General features: G+C 43.0%; 1 protein-coding gene across 1 annotated transcript in view; it reads left to right on the forward strand.

Moving 5' to 3' along the window:
- Nucleotides 1-17,275, forward strand: part of gsg1l (gsg1-like) — a 28,554-nt gene that overhangs the window by 5,005 nt on the left and 6,274 nt on the right. The window contains exons 2-3 of the mRNA XM_071465790.1: nucleotides 6,411-6,458; nucleotides 15,838-15,990. Of these exons, the coding sequence (XP_071321891.1) occupies nucleotides 6,411-6,458; nucleotides 15,838-15,990 (201 nt within the window). The remainder of the gene's footprint in view (nucleotides 1-6,410; nucleotides 6,459-15,837; nucleotides 15,991-17,275) is intronic.

Genomic DNA, 17,275 nt, shown 5'->3' on the forward strand with positions numbered 1-17,275 from the left:
GATGAGAAGTAATAAACTACAAAACAAAATAAGCAAAATAATAAATGAATATTGAATTTACAGTGTCTGTGGTTATTTTGAGCTTGGTTATGCAGCTCACCAGCTTCTCACCAAATTAAAATCTCAGATCTGGGACCGAGGTGAAGGTCGGACAGCTCAGGAGACACCAGCTGTGAGACGATCCGACAGGTCGTGAACAAAGGTCAAACTGAAAGTGAGTGCATGTGAAATGTTGGCAATTATCCCTCATTTCACAGGAGAACTGTGTGAACACAACTTCAGCAGGTCAAAGGTGAAGCAGGTTGTTTACATCAGCAGCTCGAGACATGATTTTACCCTTCACTCTAGTCACATTATTAGAGTGCAAGATAAAACCCTATTTGTTTTTATTCCAGAGTGTGATTAACTCAGTTTACAGAGGTAGTTCATTGGTTGGTGAGATTCACCTCCTCAGTTCACAGACAGCAGATTTACCTGGATAACACACTTTATGGTTTTTATGATCATGTTTACACAAAAACACTTGTTTAATGATCAGAAAGAGACTTTCTCAGGTAAATTATTTAAATTCAGTCTTTTCAAACTCTTCTCGTGGATGGTCTAAAAGGTTTGGGGTTTGATCCCTGGTCTAGTTTTCAAACTTCACACAGAGCTGAGACTCAAAAGTGTTGCCACAGCAGCCATTGTTTGCCACCTGTAATTCCCCTGTGACTCTGTTGTGTCTGGCTCAGTTCTGGCTCAGTTCTGGTTCGGTTCTGGTTCGGTTCTGGTTCAGTTCTGGCTCAGTTCTGGCTCAGTTCTGGTTCGGTTCTGGTTCGGTTCTGGTTCAGTTCTGGCTCAGTTCTGGTTCGGTTCTGGTTCGGTTCTGGTTCAGTTCTGGCTCAGTTCTGGCTCAGTTCTGGCTCAGTTCTGGTTCAGTTCTGGTTCGGTTCTGGTTCAGTTCTGGCTCAGTTCTGGTTCAGTTCTGGCTCAGTTCTGGCTCAGTTCTGGTCTGTTGCCAGAGATGGAGGTGCGTTGTGATGTGACAGAAAACAACAGGAGCCTGACGTTTTCCTGAACAGAGAAGATGAAACAAAGGTCGGAGGTCACTGTTACCTGTTGCACGTTAAACAAATTCATCCACATATTAAATGACTGACTTTGGAGCTTCACATGTTCCTGCAGTTAAATATTAAGCTCTTGTTAATTATTCCTGCTGATGCCCGATAAGAGGAAGCGTTTCTGCTTGTCTGAAAAATGTGCAACACTAGACAGTAATTATTTATTAGTCTGTTTTCTCAGCGAGGTCAGTTTTGCAAAGCTGGTTTTGTTAAAGACAAATATGACATGTACGTATTTCACAGCAGCAGCTCCGTCCACCAGGTCTTTGCTGTGCTTGAAACATTTTATCCAGTTTCCTGTTGTGAGAAAAGCTACAGATAATTAAAAGATAATTAAAATAATTAAAGATAACCTGCTCTCTGTCATTAATCAGCAGCACCATTAGAAACACTGTTAATAATCCTCCTCTAACCCTGGCTGGTCTCAGTGCTCAGACGGAGCTGATTTCAGTCCCTGTGTCTGTCTCAGTGCAGACAGCAGTGTCCTGGTCAGTGTCGCACAACTTTACTGCGTCGACTCCTCAATGTCCTCAGTGTGAGGACACTGAGGACACCGTCCCCGTCCTCCTGCTCTACAAACAGCCTGCTGTGAAAATCCTTTAAATTATATGATGAAACAACTGGACTCAGAGCAGCTGAGGACTCGGATTCTCTCTGTCCAGGTCCTGACTCTCAACTTTCTGACCTTTCTTTGTGGATTTATTTTATATCTGCAGATGTTTTTTGTTGTTGTTGTTGTTGTTGTCATCATTCATCCAGCTGCTGTCACATCTGTATCAAGACAGAGACACAAAAGGTTATAAAAGGCAGTTAAAGGTGAAGCTGGAGACACAGTCTTGCTGTAATGATCACTTAAGTGCAGCTTACTCGCCTCATTACATCACTACAATCTGGCACGACTGGCGTGGAGACTCGTAAGCAGCTCAGCTCGATACTGTTTTAACAGCAGTAATGAGAAGTTGCTGAAGCAAGAGGCTTTAGTTTGCACAAAGTTTTACATCCAGCTAAGCTTTGTGTAAACTCCTCATTTCTGCACCTCTCTCTCTTTTTACAGATACGTTTTTAATTCACTCGAGAGCGTCTGCAGTATTTGCTCCGCTTCATGAAGTTAAAAGTAAAAGTTAATGCATTTAAATTGAGAGTGTGTTAACTGGATAATAAGAAGACTCCAGTCGTCACAGGCAGGACCCTGATTGGTCAACATGAGGTCGACCTGAAACAATTTCATTCTTCATTAAAGCTCCATATTTTAACTTCTGTTTATATTCATCAGAAGATATATTTGTTATTTTAAGAACCAAAAACCATCTCAGTGTAGTTTTACATCTCCTCTCTCAGGCTTCTCTCTGCAGCTCTCGTAACAACAGGTCAGTCAGCCAATCAGAAGAGAGGATCTGTGCCTCTCTTCTGATTGGCTAACTGTTCTCTAAGTAATCAAATGAAAATATAGCAGATTTCAGGCAAACACTCAGAGAAACCAAATCCTGCAAGGTTGGATGGTGGGTCCAGGTGGGTGGGGCTTGGGGCACGGCTGAGGGCAGTGACTGCTTTGTGACATCACAAACTTCCAGAAGTCCTGACGGCTGGTTTTAAGGCTCAGTTTCTGAATACAGGCTGTGTGCATTTCTCTGTGGACTGAGGCTTTGATACTTTTACAGTATTGATATAGAACCTAGACCTGCTTTATAATCACAAACACATGGACATCTACCTTTAGACTGTGTGGAGCTTTAAGGGAATTCAGCATAAGTCCAGCTGCTGGATGATTATACTGAGTCATATCTGTTAATTAACAGACAGATCATTAATAATGTCTGACACCTTTTCTTCTTACTGAAGTTAGTTCTCCGTCCTGTGTGTATCCGGCAGATACAGCTGAATAATGCAGGCAGACACACAACTGTAGAAGTAATGGTACATTAGCTGTTGTTTCGCAAAACCATTCATACTCATTACAGCTGCAATTAGCCCCAAATGACATGGGATCAGTGATTAAACAGGCTGCAGAGCTGCTGGCTGCAGGGGGAGGGAATAATGAATGGCGAGTGGCATGAAAGTGAGAGTTTGGAGAGTGAAGCTAAAACACAAGAGCAGAGGTTTGAAACCACCTGAAGCTTCTTCCAAATTAATCTATTCTGTTACAACCCGACAGACTGGGAGCTGTGATAACTGGGATTTATTTTGGGGTTGATTGACGTTTTTCAGGAGCCTGTGTGCAGAGAGGAAGGCGTAAGAATACTGATTGTGCCGTTAGTTAGTCCTGTCGTCAGGTCACAGACCAGCCTGCTCACTCTTTAATTACATTTTAGATTCATGTCCTAATCAGACGCTGTGCTGCTCACCTTCTTCAGCTTCACCCATTTTCACTGCAGCTCACCGAGTCACGAGCACATTCATCTGCTTTTCCCACTCTCTCTCCTGACTCCCCTCGAGTCTTAACCTTGGAAAAGATGAATTATAACCATCACAGATGAGTTTCTCTGCAGAATTTGCCAAATAGCATGAAGCATTTATAACAGACCAACTATTATCTGCAGTTATTATCATTTCAGTCAAGCAGAGGTTTGGGAGACTGGCAGACAGGAAGGAGGACACACATGCAGCAGGATTTGAGGAAAGACAGAAACAACAGGTGGGCAACAGGCAACACAGGCAGAAGAAGCTGGACTAAGCTGGGTGGTATCTGCAGGACGCACAGTCCTCTTCATTATTCATTCCCTCCAGTGGCCCCTCGAGGGCCCGTCCCAGAGCTCCACCTGAGTCTTCAGGCTGTTGAATCTTCACTTGTGCTCTGCTCATGTTATATGGGAGTTAGCATGAATTTACCCATCTCCACCTTCCACCAGTCATGGTATGAACATCACATTATCTCATATGACAGACAGCCGCCCTGAGCCTGGTTCTGTTGGACCTAACGTATATTATGATTTGGTGCTATACAAATAAAATTAAATTGAATTGAATAGATCTCTCTTAAGCTAATTCATGTATTTTTTGTGCTCAGTGTTCTTCATCCTTCTCATTAAGCCGTCACACACACTGTCTTCTTCTTTTGACTTTTTCATGTTGTTCGGCCAAATACAACAAACTACAGAGCTCTAGTGGTGTTGTGATAAACTGGTATTGACAACAGCCATGTTAATAATACACATATATGAAAATACAGTGACGGCAGACGTTCGGCCTTGTGGGTCTTTTGTTGATCAGTTCATCTTGTTTCCTTTTCCTTCTCCATTAGGTGTAATTGTTCTGTTTGTGTAGTTGTGGTCACTCTCTCTCTCTCTCACCACCTCCCTGCTCTCGTACTTGAGTCTTATTCATTTGACAAAAAAAATAAATAAAAAAGACACAATAAACAAAGTTAAAGATGAAAGCGACGACTAGCATTATCATTTTTTAAATTTATTTTGTATGGTGAATTCTATTCTGATATTGTGAAAATTAAACAAAAAAAATAGCAGAATATTTTTCTATATATTCAGTATTTATATTTTGTTTTCTCTCCTGCAGCTGAAACCAGTATTTAATTGTTTATTTTGTCAGTTTTCTGGTTCACGGTGCACTGATGTGTGTGTGGTGTGGAACTGGGACTGAAGAGTGTGTCACCAAATCACACACAGGTTTTATTATATGTACAACTGATTTAGTGTTTATCTTTCTCTTAAAACCTATTTATTTTTACTGTTTCTGTTCATGTTTCTGTTTTTACTGTTAAGCACTTTGTGTTACAGTCTTTGCATGGAAGGTTCTATATAAATAAAGCTTGATTTGAATTAAACTATTTTATTGCAATAGTGCTCATCTGATCGTGTGGAGCAGATACAGCTGGATAAACAGCAGAGACAGTATCTGTTCTATTTCTCTGTAGTTTTCACCAGAGACTTAGATTATCCTCAGTATCTGGGAGACTTCATCTGTTGCTTTGGGGGGGGGGCTGGTTTGGGGGCGTGCAGTGTGTACAGTGGTGTGAGGGCGTCGCTGCTCAGGCTGGTTATGGATGGGCCTGCCTGCAGCTGGTGACACTGCAGAGGCTGAGTTATGGCTCGTGTTGTGGCTGGTGATCTGTGACCTGCAGGGTCCCACTGAGCCCTGATCGACTCTGCAGCCCCAGAAATAACGGAGAGGAAGCCGAGAGGAGAGATGCCCCGTGCAACACACTCCCTACATGAACACACATTGATGACACATGAGAAAATGACCAGAAACTCACTGCTGAGTCATTGTTATAGATGTGATTATGCACAGGTTCATGATATTATAGTGACCATAAAGTCAATAAGAAATTTAAACAGTGTTCCTGTCACTGTAAAATAACTATGCTGCCAAAACCTCGGTAAGTGAAGGTGAAGTCTGTTGGTACAGAGCTGCAGTCTGGATGTTGTTAGCCTAGCTTAGCTTAAAAGTACAAGCAAGAGGAAACAGCCAAACTCTATCCACAGCTGAAAAATTCACCACTCAAAGATACGCTCACCCGCCTGTCACTCAAAGAGGCCACGGCCTCAATTCTCCATCACTTTAGTCCTTAATAAAATGTAAACAGGTGATTTATATAAAATTCGGCCGAACAGTTGTCACGAAGGAGGAAATGATCTCTAGAGACCAGAACAGTTTCTGTACCAGGCTGTAAACATGTTTCTTTCTGCTGTAAAGTTGGACACTTGGGAGTCTGTGGGGACGGACTCACGACTGGAGCCAGACTCTGGTGGTCATTAGAGGAACTGCCGCTTTCGTCACTTCCACCAATAAAACATGGAAACAAAGTGAATAATTGCATTTTCAAAAATGTCAAATTATTCCTTTAACATTGCTATAATGCTAAACATGCTAAAAGAAAAAGAAGAAGAAATTGTGTAAAACTCAGGCATCATGAGGGTCACATGATGTCACTAGAGGCGGCAGTGACAGACTACTTCCTGCCAGCGTCTGCTACAAAATAAAGTGCTGATGATAAAAGCTGAGGGACATTCTGGAGTCACTGTTCTTTGTGTGTCGGCCCCGACACGTTATTAGCTTTGTTTCTTAAATCAGTTTGACACACTGACACTAACGCTCTGTTTATCCTTCTCCCTCCTCCCTCTGCATTATCCTCATCCTCACTTTCCTTTTCTCCCTCCCTCTAATCACCTCGTCCTCTCCACCTCTTTTTTGACCTTCCTGTCTCTTCCTTCTTCTTTTCTCATCCCCCTCTCTGCTTCATTCCCAGCTCATTTCACCTTGAATTCTTCACCTCTCCCCACTTCACTTCCTCTTTACATCCCTCTCTCTCTACCTCCCTCCTCCTCCTCCTCTCCCCCCTCTTTCCTCTCGCAGGTGAGAAGTGTCGGAGCTTCATTGATCTGGCCCCGGCGTCGGAGAGAGGTGAGTAATGATGGTCATTAGATATCACTGCCACTCCCTGCTGCTCCCCACCTGTTCATCAGGCCCAGTGGAACCAGTGAAAAACACAAAGTAGATAGAAACATCTCTTTTCTGGACTCGGGGGTCAAATATGATTCTCAGAAACTGTTCATTTTACCTGCAGAGAAGAAAACCTGGTTAAAGTCAGTGTGTGATTCTGATCAACTGTAAAGACACGACTGTTATAAAACAGTGTGACGTGTTCTTACTGTAAATTACACCAAACTCATACTAGAGGTGGGTACGGTGGGTTTGTACTGATGTTGGTGTGAGGGTCTGATGCAGTGAAAAAACATTAGCTCTTTATTGTGAACTGGTTGTTGGAGCTGAGTCATGGGGGCTTGGTTGAAGATGGTGGGGAGAGACTGGCAGACAGGAAGTCACTGAGCTGGGCAGGTAACCAGAAATCCACACAGGTGAAACGACAACGTTGGTCTGACAGAGTTAAAAAACTGAACTGTGAATATATGGTGCAGCTGAAACGTGGAAACACAACATCAGCAACCTGAAAACACAGAATGTCAAATGATTGTTGAGGTTTTCAGATCTGACCAGTCAGGAACCAGCACCAGTTTAAGACCCGGCCTCCGTTATCCATCTGTGGTTCAGTTTTATATTTGCATCAGAAAAGACATTTTGAAGATGCTGATTATGTTTTCTGAGGGAGGTACTGAGGAAATGTTGTTAACTTTATATTAAGTCTACCGTTGTTAATTAACTTAATATATCCGTAAAATATTCACTGACAGTGTGTTTCATTTGTTTTCTACCAGAATATGTGATCTTCAGTATGATATCAAGCTGTTAGCAGACCCACCATGTTTCTGCACGAGAACAGAATTGAAGTTTTCTGCTCTTCAGCCCTTTTGATCACAGTCATAACCCTGATCCCACAGGTGGGACGGTGTATTTTCAGAGGTTAAACTGTTTCCTGGTTCTGTTCAGACTCTCACGGCACCTGGTCCAGGTTCAGGACTGATCCCGGTTTAACACAGAAAAAGTTCAGTGACTTCAGACACAACCTGTTTATTTACATTTAACTTCAACTAACCTTAACCAAAGAGCTGTTGTTGCCTGAACCACATTAAAAATGTTGCGCTTCATCACTCCTGAACATTAAAATGATGAATAAAATAAATGGTTCAGTAAAATACAAACAGAATTTCCAGCAGACGAGTGTGAGGAGAAGAAACCGGCCACACAGGGACGAGACTCAGACCTTCAGTCACGTTCACAGAGCTCGACTCAGCCGTTCACACTGGAAGTGACGGAGGTGGTGGTGTGAACCTGTCTGCCTCCACTCACCTGGACGACCACTGAGGAAGAAAGACCAGCCCTCCAACCTGAAGACTGTACCGAGAGCCTACCAGGGCATACCAACCTTTGTTGCCATGGTTACTATAATAACGGTCAGGTCTTGGTTGGGTTTAGGAAAAGTGGTGATTTGGGTTAAAATCAGTTCTTCCTCAACATTAGACGATCTTTGTTGTCATGGTTACAATAACAACAACGAACGGTCATGGATAATAGAAACAACATAAACTCGAACACCGCTCTCCTGGGTCATATTCATCCATCCACCCCAACCTCCTCCTGACGTGGACTCTGTCGCTCTATAAACTACGTCGCCGCACTTTTCCCTTTGCTCCTGTCGTCATTACTGCGACCACTAGACGTCGCCTAGCAACAGAACCTTGGGGTCATGATGTCATGATATGGGTCATAATAACCCGGGCTCGTACAGACGCAGCTCCTCGGAGCTCTTCCTCTGCAGCTTCCTGAGAGTGGGCTGATGTTGACAGAGGACGGAGCAGAGCAGACGTGACGTGTAGTAACCGATATGAAACGAGCTCAGTCTTTTCTGCCGTGTTGTCAGTTTTGATTTATAGATGTTATGTGAACCTGGAGCCTAACAAAATGATGCTTTATGTTCACATCCAAGTTTTAAGTAGTTTTTAAGCTAATTTCCCACAAGAAAACGATTCTGTGTTTCATTATCGGAGGAGCACCGTCGTCTTTACCTCATGGTTTCATCTCTGCTTTGAACTGACATCAATAATTCTGTTTTCTCTTTATCTATACACCGAGATCAGAGCCCCCCGTATGAGATCACATCTTTTTAGTAAAACATCAGGACGCCTGATAATGAGGACTGTCCCAGGCCGCTCATCAAGCTGCTCCCTGCCTGCAGATAAGAGCACAGGATGTTTGTAATCTGCGGCTCATGAAAGGAATATCTGAGCGTCCAGAAGAAGGGGAATATTTTGGTTTGGTGTGGGCGTCGCCTCTGATTCTCCGTGTCAGAGCAGGTGGTTAATAATGAAACTCCTCTGATGGTTTCGTCTGTTAATGCCATCTGGAAGAAGAGCAGGGGTGCTGCACGGAGCGGCGCTGGATGGAGTGATATACCGAGCGGGACGACCTTGCTCTGTGAGCCCGACGCGCTCACTGCTGGGTTTTATAACACAGCTCCTCATTGGTCAGATCCAGGTCCAACCAAAAAAAAAACTCAGAGAATCAGGATTTAAAGTAAACTGTGCTCACACGTCTCTGTCCTGGTGAATTTATCTTCATATCTACTGAACTCTTTTCCCAGCTCTCTGTTCCTGGTTCCCTCGCCCCCCCTCGGTCTCATGCTCTCCCCACCAGGTGTCTTCAGACTGTCCTCATTCACCTGACAGCCCCTCCCACCCACACACCTGTTCCCACTTAATCACCTGAACTCTCCCCATCTGCGCCTCATTAGCTTATCAGCCCTGCATCTTTATATTCATCAGGTCCTCGTCAGTTCTGCTCCTGGTTTTGTACCTTCGCTTCTCATCTGCAGTTAAAGTGTTTTCACTAAATCTGCCGTGGAGTCTCAGTTTCACCTCACCTGTGCTGTTCAGCAAATCCTGACCATGTTGTTTTATTCAGAGGCAATGTTTTCTTCTGTGACTGGATACATTATTTACAGTCTGTGGTTTAGACTCGTAACGTTTCCTGGAGTCTGAGCAGAACCAGAAAACACTTTAATTAGACTCTGTATGGGTGGATATTGAGCTGCAGATCAGAGTTTCTGGTGCAAAATGAACATGTTGTCTGTTAATGTTTTACTGACATGTTGAATATCACAATATTTGCAACTTGCCAAGTTGCAAATATTGTGTATGAGATATTTTATTTTAACTGGGTCAACAAACCTTTAATAGATACTTTTCCTTTATTTGATATTTTTAAAGTAACTTATTTAATCAATTAATCTCAAAGTTAATTTATACAATAATAGTAAGTATTGACATAAATCATTTGTTGTCCTAATAATTAACAAGAAATCACCTCAGTGTATCAAAATGACTTTTCTGATTCAATTTTTTTGTCCTAAATCCAGAACAAATTATTGATACTAAATATTGATCCATTAATCAATAATCTTGTTAATGAGGTCTAAGTCTAATAAATGTGGGTTCTTGACAGGGAGATATTTTGCAAAACCTGGAAAGACGATGTTAGAAATCTGCTGCCATCACTCACTCACTCACACACACACACACACACACACACACACACACACACACACACACACACAGTAATTAAAGATGTAATTAAATCCATCTGAGATGAGACTCGGTCTGATGAGCTGCTTCCTGTTATCAGTCCCTCCAAGCAGGTTTTATTTGCCGTCCTCGGTTTAATGAAGTCTCAGTCTGCTGATACATATTCAATAAAACAGGAACAGGGCAGAAAATTATTTTTGGTCAATATTGTTGCATTTTGAGTTTCCCTTACAGGCATTTTATACCCCCCGGGTCTGTCTCCATCGACTGGGTGGAAATCTGCAGCTAACGAGTCAGACTGGTGTTTCACCGCAACGCTGCACCTTCATTAAAAATCAGATCTGACAGTCAGAGGGTAAAAGATGTCATTCATGTAACTGTCAGGGCCTCAGGTGCAAATGAGCTTTATTGCCATAAGTAAAGCCCCAGATTTGACCATCACATGGTCACTCAGACGTCTGAGCACCTTGCAGGGAAATGTAAACGATAATTAGAGCAAAGTGACACACAGGTGTTTGTCTTTACCTGCAGTGAAACCAGGTGTGTTCTCTAACTGTGCTAAGCTTCTCAGGCGCAGAACTACAAACATGGCTCCATTGTTGTGTTCTGTGCTGCATGAACTACGTCACCTGTTCGAACCAGGGATGTTCTTATAGCAGATCAGCGGTTCAAACAAGTGTCGCCACATCTGGTCGGTGGATTCTCTACACGTTCCTTCACTGATCTTTAGATCTTATCCAGACTTGGTGTTTGTGTGTTGACTGAGACTGAGACAGTGAAGTCGTGCTCTCATGACAACACTTGCAAACTGCTGCTGAATAACAGGTGAAAAAAAACCAAAAAAAAAAGAAAAAAACATAAGGTTAACAGCTCTGTGAGGCTCGCTTTGAGCTAAATGCTAACATCATAATGCTAACCTGCTCACAACTATAATGCTAACATGCTGATGTTTAGCAGGCGTAAAGCTAACCACGTTCACTATCGTGTGTTAGCATGCTAATATTTGTCGTCCTGTGGGTTTGCTCTGAGGGTTTGCTCCTCTGACTCTGCAGGTTTACAGTTTTTCAGGTGATTTTTGCAGCTGGTCTGAGCTGAGTGTCTGTCGCAGTCATTTGCACCTTAACATCATAAAGTGGTTTGTGCTGCTTTTATCACAGAGGCCTCCAGAGGTTCCTGCTCCTCCTCCTCTCACTCCTCCGCTGCTTCTTCTCTCTGTTTGAATCATCTTCCTCGTCTCTCATCTCACTCTTCACTTGTGTTGTGTCATAAAACACAGGATCAGTTCGACGCCTGTTTCAGATTCACTGCTGCTCTCTCTCTGTCTGCTGTCCCTTCTCATGCTGCATTCACAGTCTCATGGGAAACTGTAGATATGAGCTTCCTGCTGGAGCTCGCGACTGTGCACATACTGCAGCAACATGCTGGAGCTCATTATGCTGTGACGACCGTGTGTCTCTGATTTCTGACAGAAAGAAAAGAATAATCTCTGAGGTTTTTGAAGTTGAACCTTTGTGCAGTTTTTTCCTGCATCTGTAATTAGTTGGTAAATATTTAATGCCATGAAACGAGGCACATCACTGCACTGCCGTCAAAAACACTTACTCTTTATTTAAGTGTTTAATTCCCTCTGCTGGACAATGGAGTGTTTTCACTGAGGTGCAGAAGAGAAGCTTCATGGAAACAAAGTCTGAAACAATCAACACTTTGGCTGAAAAACAAACTTTTATCAAGACGTGTTAGAAGTTCAGTCGGCTGAAGGTGGATCTTTGAGGAGAGACAGCCACAGATTTTTTATTTATTTCTATTTTTTTGACTTTGAACATATCAGAAAACAGTAAACAAAGAGCCCGTCTTCAAACTGCTTGTTATTCTGTTAACAGCAGTAAAGCCTGGAACAGTAAAGCTGGAGAGGATGATCGGTCATTCTCTTCTTAATAAATGACTTGAACTATTGATAGATTACCAAATGTAATTTTCTGTTGATTGATTTTAATCGTTTCAGGCTCAACCAATAGGAACTTTTGGGAAAAATACTGATACAATATTTGAGAATTTCAAAAAATCTGACAACAATTTATCACCTCTGATCACATGATTACATCAGCACATGGTATAAACAAACATTCAATTTGGTTCTTAACAACTGTCGATCAATAAACTGTGAGCTTCATGCAGGAGAAAGAGATGAGCGAGTGTAGTTTAAACACGACTGGGAGCTGGGAACACAAACGACAAATACAAAGAGCAGGAAAAAACTGTAATCCTGTTTAAGGGCGGGAACACACTGGATGTGTGGTGTGTTTGTGGCGGCTGTGGAACGTCTCGGTTTTCATTTTGGCGCCCGTGTTAACGGTTTAGCCTCGTGGCTGCATCACGTGATCTAGAGATTTGGCGTCGCGTGTATTTTTCACACAATAATAAACAAAGACTTGTTGATGTCATACTGACGTCAACATTTTAGAGGCATTTATGTCAACAATAAATCAGAAATTAATTGACAATGAAAAGAAATCCAACATTCAAGTATCCTTCAAACTCTGTGTAGACAGATGGAAGTAGCAGCGACGCAGCAGCGACGCGGGCAGAAATTTAATTGATTTAATAGTAGTTTCACTGTGTGAATCAAGAACCAGTGAAATACTTCGTGGTCTCTACTGTTCTTGGTTTCTCGTTTTTCTTCTATGTACGAGCTGGAAACTGTATCTCAGCTCCTGATTCATGCGCCTGAAATACTGTGAAACATCATTCTGTGAAAACGGTGACAGTCAGGAGCTGGAGGGAGGAGCAGCTCCAGGAGGAGACGCTGAGATGGACACGGCGTCAGATCATGGCGTCGCACCGGCGGCTGCGTGGCGCTCACATCCTTTACTTCTGCAGAAGCATCAAAAGCTGCTGAAACTTCCAGATGATCTGATTCCTGCCTCGAGATTCACTGTCGCTTTCAATTAAAACCTTTGGCTGCACTGTAATTTCTCCTCTATTTTAAAATTCTGTTATTAAGCTCAGTGTCTAAGTGAAACACTTCAATGTGGAAATAAGATCCTCTCTTTGCCTAGAGAGAAGCCAGGCAGGAAATTAGCCATCAATATTGGCTGTTCAGGGATCCCGTAGCTCCCTCCAACTCAGTGATGTTCAAATTGAAAAGTCAGCCTGCAGGTTGTATTTCCACATCATCTCCACCCCCGACAGAGCGGAGCAGATAATCGCTTTCATTCAGTGTCGTGAGCTTCACCGGGTAAAGAGGGGGCTTCTGCATTTTACCAAATTATAAATGTGGCGAGAAAAATCAAGAGTTCTGGTAATGAGGGTGGATCCTGAGGGCAGCTGCAGTTACAGGATGACAACCCCTCTCCAGGAGGAAGAGCAGCAGCATCCTGCAGAATGTCTGTCTCTGCTCTGATGGGATTTTATTCCTCTTTTCACACACACACACACACACACACACACACACACACACACACACACACAGTAAAGAGCCAATCAGTGTGTGTCAAACAAGCAGGCGTAGATATCAAACGCACCCTCCTCCTCCTCCTGCAGGTCGATCAGAAACAAATATCTCACCTTGTTTCGAGCTCTGAGAGTCGTGTCCTGCCTGTAGAGGAGAGATGCATCATCATCCTCCCAAGATTCATCAGGACCTCGTGGTTTATTGAACACCTGATGAATGACTGATGACAGAACCACAGGAAGGACAATCTGACGTCCCCGCCCTCGGCTCGTCCCCGGAGACAAAATATACGACAAACATGGAAGCTAATGTTCACATCTGTCTCTGAGCATGACAGAAACAGGAGCGAGAGTCGACAACAGACGTTACAAAAGACAGAAATTTTGTGTCCTCACAGTGTGTGTGTGTGTGTGTGTGTGTGTGTGTGTGCAGAATAAAATGACTGTGATGTTATCAACAGTTTTTGGGAGCAGGTTTGATGAAGTTCTGTCTCAGATCTGTTGGTTGATCGGAAGCCGCAGATTAAAGCTGAATCAGTCATGAACGATCAGTTTTATAGGACTTTCACTGTGCCATCATGTGTATCTTGTGCTGCGTGTTTTGCATAAATAGATAAATAAATATTAAAAGTTCCTCCAGACGTGTTTTAAACTCTAAAGATTCTCTGCTATGATTCCTATTTCGTTTAACCTGGTTTTCACACATGAAAAGTTAAAAAAAAAGCTCATCGACCTTGACTTCCTGTCTGAGAAACCTGGATCAGGCCTTGGCCCCGCCCACCACCTGCTGGCTCCAGGTGTCCAGGTGAAAGAGCAGAGAGGATGAAGATGTTAGAGGAGGAAACATCAGAGAGACTCAGCCTCAGATGAGGAGTCTGTTGAGACCAGAATCAGACACCAGCAGACGGATCAGAACTGTTAGCGTAGTTAGCATCTTTTAGTTGTTTATGTTGTTTGTTAGCACACTGAGGCTGCAGATGATGACATCATGTGTCTTACGTGATGTTTCCAGGCTGTTTGTGTTGCTGTGTGTGCTCTCTCTCACCGGGGCAGAGCAGCACAGGGAGAAGCACAGGAGGCCATGTTGAAAATAATCCAACGGGCTGGTTTTCTGTACACATCCTCATCATTACTCCTCTTTTTTCTATTGATCCTCCCCAGAATAAAGTCTTGAAGAAAGTGTTGTTTTGGTTCTGTAGATGAAACTTTGCTGTGATATTGACAACAAAGTTTACTCTTCAGTTACTAAAGTAGTTTTAAATATGAGTGTTAAACGTCTTCAGCCCAGACCAGGAGCCCTCTGAGTCCCGTCTCTGTCTGAACCTGCTCGGGTCTGACAGATCTCCATCGGCTCCTGGTTCCTCGGGGATCTCGGTGGTTTTTCTCCCAGCGTGGAAAAGCTTCAGATGTTTGACAAGTGGAAACCGTGACCTCTAGAGTCCAGAAGCTCTTTCAACCCCACTCTGTGTTTCTTTTTGTGAATTTCTGTATTAGTGCATGTCTGAGAGAGCGACGCCGAGCTGAAGGTGCAGACATCGTCAGACTAAGAGGAGAACTCTCCCACAAGTCATCACTGCATTCAGTTTGATGTGTTTTCTCCTCCGGATCTCAGCCCAGACTTTGTGTGTCGTCTGAATGAAAACACCTGCTCCGACAGACTCTTATTTCAGGTCTTCGTCTGCATGTTCAGACTCATCTCAAGCTCCAACATGAACACTGATCCTGTCTCCACAAAATCCTCAGATCCATAAGAAAAGAAAAACCATTTAAAACCAGAAAGTCTGTGTGTCGGTGCATGAAACTCGTTTTATTTTTGACATTTTACAAAGTAAGTGACGAATCATTTGATGGTTTCATATGTTTATTTGACCATATTAATGCACCTGAGCGTCCAACATTTACTTACTTGTGAAACAGCAAATAAATCATCAAACTTTCTCACATGACACAACCACAGTTTACATTAACAACTGCAGCAGATTTATTTGAATCACTGACAGATTTTATCGGCCATAGTTAGATGAGTGAGTTTAGATGTAAGATAAGAGCTGGTTGAAAACTTCCTCTGGAAGGGGGAGGACTCTATTTTATATCAGAGAATAAAACATGAAAATGTCTTGAAGTCAGTGTCAGACCTTGTGTTGAAGTCTTTCCTCTGTGGTTGGTTTTAGATCTTTTTTCACCACTTTTTTCATGGTGATGAGATGATTATAAAATCTGTGTTTTGCTAATTGTTGCTTAAATCAAACAAAAGTCATTTCTTTATATTTGAATCTCCTCTTTTGTGTTTGGTTTTGGAAAAGCCAGGAGCTACTTGTCGTTGTGTAACCGAGCTGTGTGCTGTGTGTGTGCAGGTGTGTTGTGGCTGTCGGTGGTGTCGGAGGTGCTCTACATCCTGCTGCTGGTGGTCGGCTTCAGCCTCATGTGTCTGGAGCTTTTCCACTCCAGCAACGTCATCGACGGACTCAAGCTCAACGCCTTCGCTGCCGTCTTCACCGTGCTGTCCGGTAAGACGGACGCCCGTGTGTCCTGTCCTGTCAGACACCTCGATGTTTCTCACTTGACCAGATTTTCCATGTACAGGAGAATGTTTTAATCTCAGTGGGATCTGGTGAAACAGTGTGTGTGTTGATAATGAGCAGTAATTTAAGGGATTATCTCGGGAGCAGGATCCACTTTACAACAGAGACAGAAACTGTGTCCCTCTGATGCACTTCTACGTTCAGAGATGCTTTGAGAATCACGAGGGGAGTGGAGAGAGACTGATGCAGATTTGTGAGAGGTCGTGCAGGGTCAGAGGTTATCCCTTGGAAGCCTTCGCTGTGTTGGGTGCCAGGGATTTTTCTCCCAACTCATGTTAAACCTGTTATGCAAGAAGCTGGCTGCGTGTCCACGGGGCTGCACACTGCTGCCTCCTCCTCAGCCTCTCTGAGGACGGTTTAAACACACCACCGCTCGTTTTACACATTTTCACATTTTACATCACAGGTGATGAGTGAAAACCCTGTGATCATGATTCTCAAACACAAGCTTGTTATGACCCATAATCATGTTTAATTGTCAGGCAGCCGCAGTAAAAGCTGAACCCTGATGATAAATATCATCTGCCACTGGTGAGCTGCAGGGTTGTGTCTGAGGGCAGCGACGAGCGACTCATACGGTTGTTAAAGTTGTTGATACTGTGGGAGTGAGGCAGCCCAGACTCCATTAGTTCAACAGACTGGAGGTTTGAATTTTAAACACAAGAAGAAATTCAACAAAAAAATCTTAAAAATGTAAGTTAGACAGACTAAAATAAAATATTGGTCTTATTTGACTTTTCCTGCTTTTGTAGAAAAAACTTACTTCACTCAGTGACTTGCAGTTTTGTGCAAAATAGAAGCTTTTTTCTTCTTTTGCAAATGGTCTGTGTTTTCATTGAGTGGTTTCCAGCGTCTGTTAACTGTTGGGACAAATGAATCCGCCGCAGCAGCCGTTACAGTAGCCATGAGAGGATCTGGTGCAGGTAATGACAGAAAGACCAACCCTGTATATCTGGCAGCAGCCACATATGAGGGGTTTTTGGGAGATAATAGTCTGCAGTGTTTTTGGATGTCATGTGACTACTAATGTCATTTCACGTGACTTAAATGTGGAAAAAGTGAAATATTGCTTTGTTGAATAATCACACCACCTCATGCAGGAGTATACATTTTTCAAAATTCATGTTTCCATCACTCCTGTTTTAGCAGGTTAGTGGAAACGTGGCTATTGTATAGTTACAATGTTTAACTTTACAGTCCTGGTTAATTT

The sequence above is a fragment of the Trachinotus anak genome, unplaced genomic scaffold (assembly GCF_046630095.1).
Source record: "Trachinotus anak isolate AG129_WGS33_773 ecotype Australia unplaced genomic scaffold, CSIRO_AGI_Tana_v1 ptg000003l, whole genome shotgun sequence".
NCBI classification, from domain to species: Eukaryota; Metazoa; Chordata; class Actinopteri; order Carangiformes; family Carangidae; genus Trachinotus; species Trachinotus anak.